The following is a 7,692-nucleotide window of genomic DNA, read 5'->3' on the forward strand; positions in this document are numbered from 1 at the left end:
TCCTTATACGGGACTTATTCAGCTCATCATATCTGGAGGCAAATTGTCTTTTTTTCCTTATTTGGATGGAGCTGGTGGAAGCCATGGCAGATCTCCAGCATTCCTGCCTTTCACTGCACAAATCTGCAGCAGAAAGTATCAGCATAAACGTCCAAAGCCTTTTTTTAAAAGCAGAATTACGGATCTTCCTTGTGTGGGATATATACAGCCCCTGTCCACAATGTGCATAAAATTGGTGATACTGGTGAACTTATGAAAGTTAGATAGTTGTGTTGAAAATGTACAGTAGTAGCAGACTTTAAACTATTTGTCCTTGCACTGTCTGTTATAGCTGGACTTTTGACAATGTGTACAGAAAAAGGTACACCCAAAAACCATCCAACCATGGAGCATAAAAGTAGCTTACTACATACAGTACTGTTTATACATTGACCCCAAGAGCAAAGAGTATGCAGTAAGTTCCCCCTGGTGGTGAGAGTAACCAAGAGAAAAGAGGTATGCTAATGTGCAGTGATCACCAAATATAAACAATAATCCATTAATATACCAAAAAAATATATAAATTTTATTAATGTGAATTCATCAAATTCATTAACACACAAAACTACAGTGGAATTAACCACTGTTTGAAAGCCCATCTACTTCAGAAACCATCGCAAAGCATGATCACAATAAATCAAATCAGATGCATAATAAATATAGTAGGCTAAATAAAGGCTATCCCTGGTGATCAATATTGCACAATAAATGAATGGCTGATTGCCACCGACAGTACCAGAAATACACTGTAGCAGTTGTAGCCTGTAAAATACATATAAAGAATAGGGTATTATGTTATTTTAACCGGACAATGCACTACTTGATCAATGAGGAATCCCAAATAAATACAAATAGGAACATAGCATTAGTCCTGTTAATCAATAGAAGAAGGAAGAAATAGTACCAAAAAACAGTGACCCTATTCAAGCTACCAATGCCCCTACTATAGATGATAATCACACAAAGCAATACGACCAGTATATCCTGGATAAAAGAAGGCCTATCAGCCCCCTGGTGGTGGCTACAGGCACGCACAAGTTTATTGTTTGACTGCATGTGTAAACAGATAATTTGACGCTCTGTATTACAAAAATTTAGCTCTGAATCTCTTATTGGTGAAATAATGAAAAAAATATATTGTATTGAAACTTAGTGGTATTCCAATCTCTAGGATCCTATCCCAATATGTAGTAGGTGAAATAAAAATAATATTAGCAAATACCTCCAATTAGAAGTGTTCTTCTGATTTGCTTTGTCATGCAGGGCATTGCAGGACCTTAGGTGTCCATGGTTACGACCATTGTTATAGTGACAGCTAGTTGCTAGTGGTCGTAACCATGGATACCTAAGGTCCTGCGATGCCTACACATGAGGAAAGAAACCTAGCGAATCAGAAAAACTATACTACATTTCTAATTGGAGGTATTTGCTAATATTATTATTATTATTATTATTTTTATTACACCTACTACATATTGGGATAGGATCTTGGTGATGGTAATACCCCTTTTAAACTGACATGGTGTTAAACGGTGGACATTATCTTTATAGGGAATGTGTTACCAAAATTGACCAATTATTAAACATTCTTGGGGGTCTTTTTTTTTTTTTTACCTATCAGTAAATAGATAGATATAGATATATAGATATATATATATATATATAGATATATAAAAAAAAACAACCTGAAATTCTGCAATTTTTTTCTGACCATTGATCGTCATAATAGACTGGCACGTCCTGTTCTGTACAGATGACTTTTCAGGAGTCATCTCATTAGCACAGGCAGGATCACAGTGTTCGCAGTGTGCTGCTCTACACTTCTGACACTTCTATTTCTAGCAGGGAAGGAAATAATAAAAATTGTATAATTTCAACATGGTGAATCTCATTTTTACACATAAGTGGACACAGGGGGCTGCTAGGCTGCACTCGATGTTTCTTTTAACCAGCAGTGGAGCCCACTATAAGCAACTAAATCTTTGGGCACCAGGGAGGGTGACTATACTTGAGAAATGTACACTCCCAGGGTGCAGGGTACATCATTAGATGTAAACATCTTGAAGCGAAACGCGCGTCAAAGGGCACCAGGTGAGACGCTACCACAGTGGGTCTGTATCATGTATCTTTGTGCTAATATTTATGCACTGTATAGTACACAAGCACTTTGCACTATGCAGTAATTTTTGGTATTAAATTTCACTTGAATTTCTCTAGTGTATACATTATGCACTAATGAATATTTACGTGTAACTATCATGAATTATTGGGTCCATGTACATATGTCTTTTTCTATGTTGCACTAAGCACTTTTCATAGCTCTAGGTGTGTGCTCCATATGTGCAAGTGAGGCCTTGTATAAATATTTTGGATATTCAGCCCAGGCACTACTTTATTGCCATATAATTATTTAACCTTACCGCCATGGATGATGTCCTTTTTCTCTCTATGGTGATTTCATCCCTATATACACTGCTCAAAAAATAAAGGGAACACTTAACCAACAGAATATAACTCCAAGTAAATCAAACGTCTGTGAAATCAAACTGTCCACTTAGGAAGCAATACTGATTGACAATCAATTTCACATGCTGTTGTGCAAATGGACTAGACAATAGATGGAAATTATTGGCAATTATCAAGACACCCTCAATAAAGGAGTGGTTCTGCAGGTGGGGACCACAGACCACATCTCAGTACCAATGCTTTCTGGCTGATGTTTTGGTCACTTTTGAATGTTGGTTGTGCTTTCACACTCGTGGTAGCATGAGACAGACTCTACAACCCACATAAGTTACTCAGGTAGTGCAGCTCATTCAGGATGGCACATCAATGCGTGCTGTGGCAAGAAGGTTTGCTGCGTCTGTCAGCGTACTGTTCAGAGGCTGGAGGCGCTACCAGGAGACAGGCCAGTACACCAGGAGACGTGGAGCGGGCCGTAGGAGGGCAACAACCCAGCAGCAGGACCGCTACCTTTGTGCAAGGAGGAACAGGAGGAGCACTGCCAGAGCCCTGCAAAATGACCTCCAGCAGGCCACAAATGTGCATGTGTCTGTACAAACAGTTAGAAACCGACTCCATGAGGGTGGTATGAGGGCCCGACGTCCACAGACGTGCTCACAGCCCAACACCGTGCAGGTTGCTTGGCATTTGCCACAGAACACCAGGATTGGCAAAGTCGCAACTGGCACCCTGTGCTCTTCACAGATGAAAGCAGGTTCAGACTGAGCACATGTGACAGACGCAACAGAGTCTGGAGACGCCGTGGAGAGCGATCTGCTGCCTGCAACATCCTTCAACATGACCGGTTTGGCAGTGGGTCAGTAATGGTGTGGGGTGGCATATCTTTGGAGGGCCGCACAGCCCTCCATGTGCTCGCCAGAGGTAGCCTGACTGCCATTAGGTACCGAGATGAGATCCTCAGACTCCTTGTGAGACCATATGCTGGTGCGGGTGGCCCTGGGTTCCTCCTAATGCAGGACAATGCCAGACCTCATGTGGCTGGAGTGTGTCAGCAGTTCCTGCAAGATGAAGGCACTGAAGCTATGGACTGGCCCGCCCGTTCCCCAGACCTGAATCCGATTGAGCACATCTGGGACATCATGTCTCGCACCATCCACCAACGTCACGTTGCACCACAGACTGTCCAGGAGTTGGCAGATGCTTTATTCCAGGTCTGGGAGGAGATCCCACAGGAGACCATCCACAACCTCATCAGGAGCATGCCCAGGCGTTGTAGGGAGGTCATACAGGCACGTGGAGGCCACACACAATACTGAGCCTCATTGTGACTTGTTTTAAGGACATTACATCAAAGTTGGATCAGCCTGTAGTGTGTTTTTCCACTTAATTGTGGGGGTGACTCCAAATCCAGGCTAACATTGGTTAATAAATGTGATTTCCATTGATGATTTTTGTGTGATCTTGTTGTCAGCGCATTCAACTTTGTACAGAACAAAGTATTCAATGAGAATATTTCATTCATTCAGATCTAGGATGTGTTATTTGAGGGTTCCCTTTATTTTTTTGAGCAGTGTATTTTCAAATGATCTAATAAGTTTTACTTTGGGTTAAATGTGAATCACTCACCACAGAGAGAACCTATCATATTTGGAGTAACTTTATATATTGATTAAAAGTGTATTTACACCCCAATTAAGTATAAATTATTTTGGACTTTGTCTATGGAGTGTTATGTATCATCTGGTTTTCTGTTCATTTCTGGCTGTCATTAAACCCTCCTATTTGTTCTTTATGTAGTTTTAATGAATTTGTCTGCAAATGCTTAATAAAGATTTTTGATATAGTGTTGAATAGTGTTCGGAGGTCTCTCCCATAATAAATACTGTAAATTATAGGAATTATAGAAATGACTTAGAATATAGTCCTTTTATACATCATGAAATGTTATCCTATGGGATGTTATAATTTCCAGTAAATGTTTTATGCCTGACTAAAAATAATCTTTGAGGAAAAGGGAGTTTTGTGATAGTCCCCACCACCTGTGAATCCATAAACCAGGCCTCAAAGAGGTTCTTCAGCTCCTGGGTTTTGGGGTTTTTTGATGCTTACATATTCTGCAGTAACTGTTCCTGTCCCTGCGGGGATCCTTATCTCCACCATTGACTAGGGCCAGTTTATCATTAAGTTTTTGGCATGTAGAAAGCAGGCAGAGTACCCAGAGGAAATGTGAAAAAGCACATTGAAACGCCATGCATTTATTGTGTTGGGCCCCAGTGCAGTGAGGTAACAGTGCTAACCACTGAGCCACCATCGCTCCTCTGTTGTAGTAAAACCAATGTGAGAAGATAGAGAAATCTGGGTCATCCTCGGTGTTTTTAAAAAAAAGATGAAAAACAATATTTTATTAAATCTTTCTTTTTCTCCTCCAGGGTGGAATTTCAGAACAAGTTCTACGTTGGGACAGGGTTTAAGTTCATGCCATTCTCGTTTGAGACCATCAGAGAGGGCCGATTCGATGACTGAAGTGGACCATCCAGTGTGTGCCGCTCCGCCTCCTCCTCCTCCTCGTCCTCTCCTGCCGTGGTGCATTGATGTGAAATTTTCCCTGTCCTTCACGCTTCATAGGCCGCAGTAGTCTCATGATGGTCGGGACTTGGTGTGTTCACACAGGGGCCTCACTGTGCGGTTAGCAGCCTTCCAGAAGTGGGGGAGTAACAGTATTTGCCACTAGGGGGCTCCCTCTAGGTGGAAATAATGTAGCTTGTACAGAACAGGAGGGTTCTTCATGTGCACACATCTGGGTTATCCTCGCCATCTTCTACCTCATTATTTTGCTCAGTAGGAATTTTTTTTTTTTGCATTGCACATTATATTGCAGTACTTATTAGCACTTAATATACAAAAATGGACGTTAAGATCACATCCCATGTTAGAAAACGTTGTGTTACCAAGGCTTTCACTAGACACCATACTATTGGGTACTTAGTAGCATTTACTTCAGAGCTAATTTCTCATAGCTCATCCTTGGAGCCACATACGGGGGCACCACACTATGGTCCCGTCCTTCCGTATACATGGTCCCTGGGATCAATAATGTTAAAAACAATTCTAAATCAACTATTAACCTCTAGATTATCACAGTGGACTAATGCTAAATGTCCTCTTCTATAATTAATGTCCATAAGAAAATTACAGCAACTTCATCCATTAGCGGATGTATGGGGGTCAGCAATATTTAACCATCTACAATGTACCCGATTTAGTTTCCATATTCTCCTCTCCTGATCAGAGCACTTATGAGGCTAGCCTTGGGAAGTATGGAGTGCTGATCGGTAGTGTCATCTGTTAGTGAAGAATAAAATGGTACTCCTCGTTAAAGGGAATGCTACATCTAAAGTTCATTCACTGCATCTTAAAAAGTCTAACGCCGGTGTAGTCATCAGACGTTGAAGATACTGGTCCACTATAAGAAAGGCTCGGCCAGTGCCATCATGATGTCCTCACCTGTAATCCGTTACATAAGTGTCATAGGAACATTAGGCCTCATTAACCAATCTGTTCTCTAGTCCTCAAAACTAACAGAACAACGCTTAAAGAGTTGGACTCCGATTAGTGTCAGTATGACTCCATGACCCAGTGATGACACTTAAGATGCCAGGGCTTCGTGGCAGGAGGTGTTGTCAGAGGGTCACAGGCTACCATGCCAACAGGATAATTTTGCACAGGCATAAGATATTGGGATATAACAGTTTATATACACTTGAAGCTACTGACTTATTGGTTATTCCCCTTATTATAAAGCAAGAAATGGACCGGATTCACTTCTGGGGGGGCTGTTAAATGGGTTAATTGTGTGCAGCGCACTTTTCCCACACTCCGGGGGTAGACCTTTTACAAGCCTACTTTGTATCAGTATGACTATTTATTGGCCACTTGTGACACCACTGAGGTGTTATGTCCAGTAAATTAATAATTATTTTAGTCTATAGGAGTTCTAGCGCCACCTTCTGGAGACTACATGTACACTTTTACCTCTCAGTTACAGACATCCTGATCCATCGTGGCCGACAACTCTCACTGTCTCATATGTGTTTACGTTAGTGATTCCTAAATTTGCTGTCAGATTCAGATTATGTGACCCTGTTGTTGCTGCTGTGAATCGGTAAATGAAGTCTCCCTGCCTCTGATAATAAAACTTTAATTTATGACAACCAGTAAATGGGCTCTCGTCTTCTTAGCTGCTCTGATTCCACTGAACTGCATCTTCTGATGTCATTTAGAAAATCTGCAATTTTCATGAATTTTCTATGGAAATGGAGGAAGCAGCTGCCACCCACCTGTAGTGGTGACTTATTTCCAGCGATAGCAAATGAATTGAGCTTTGAAATTCAATATACCTGATGTAGCTAATGTCAGGAGAATCAGGAGGCTGTCTATACACATTATATGGTGTAATCTGTATGGGGGGCTTTGAGAAAGGGTGTTACCACCACCATGAGCTAATGAAGCATTGACCTGTAATGCAACACTGACCTCTTGTGGCCAAATATATTTAAACACCTTTTGAACAGACTCATGTTGGCACTCATTAAAGCTTGACTAAGCCTTCTCACAGTAATTGGCATATAGCACGACTTCTCTTGCAGCAGCCCAGATACAAGTGTTTTGTAACTGGCAGCTTGATTCAATTTAAGCATCTGGCAGACATCCCGGTTCGCAAGTATATGCCTCTATGCTAGATGGTCTATAAAGACAAGGGCAAAAACTGAACTTTAGGAAACTACCTCAGCCTCAAGATAACTGCAGTACTAGAAGTACAAAGTGGGGTCATTATCAGGCAAGATGACAATTGCCTGTTTGAAAGCACAAGTATAATAGTATATACTTTAGTCACATATAAAAGAATTGTGGAAAACAACAAAGATGCTACTTAGTAAGTTCTTTTTAGGGTGTACTACAAGTGCTTCTCACTAAATTAGAATATCATCAAAAAGTTAATTTATTTCAGTTCAATATAAAAAGTAAAGCTCAAATATAGTCATTACAAGCAGAGTGATCTATGTCAAGTGTTTATTTCTGTTAATATTGATGATTATGGCTTACAGCCAATGAAAACACAAAAGTCATTATCTCAGTAAATTAGAATGATTAACAAAAAACACCTGCAAAGGCTTCCTACGTGTTTAAAAA

General features: G+C 40.7%; 1 protein-coding gene across 6 annotated transcripts in view; it reads left to right on the plus strand.

Annotated features, from left to right (window-relative positions):
* Positions 1-6,721, plus strand: part of ATP6V0A1 (ATPase H+ transporting V0 subunit a1) — an 82,970-nt gene extending 76,249 nt beyond the window's left edge. For all 6 annotated transcript variants that reach the window (XM_073683574.1, XM_073683568.1, XM_073683570.1 and 3 more), the window contains one exon: positions 4,932-6,721. In XM_073683574.1, the coding sequence (XP_073539675.1) occupies positions 4,932-5,025 (94 nt within the window). In that variant the 3' untranslated portion in view covers positions 5,026-6,721. The remainder of the gene's footprint in view (positions 1-4,931) is intronic.
* The last annotated feature ends 971 nt before the right edge of the window (positions 6,722-7,692 follow it).

The sequence above is a fragment of the Phyllobates terribilis genome, unplaced genomic scaffold, assembly GCF_046119375.1.
Source record: "Phyllobates terribilis strain yellow unplaced genomic scaffold, ASM4611937v1 Scaffold_5__5_contigs__length_657084704, whole genome shotgun sequence".
In the NCBI taxonomy this organism is placed as follows: domain Eukaryota; kingdom Metazoa; phylum Chordata; class Amphibia; order Anura; family Dendrobatidae; genus Phyllobates; species Phyllobates terribilis.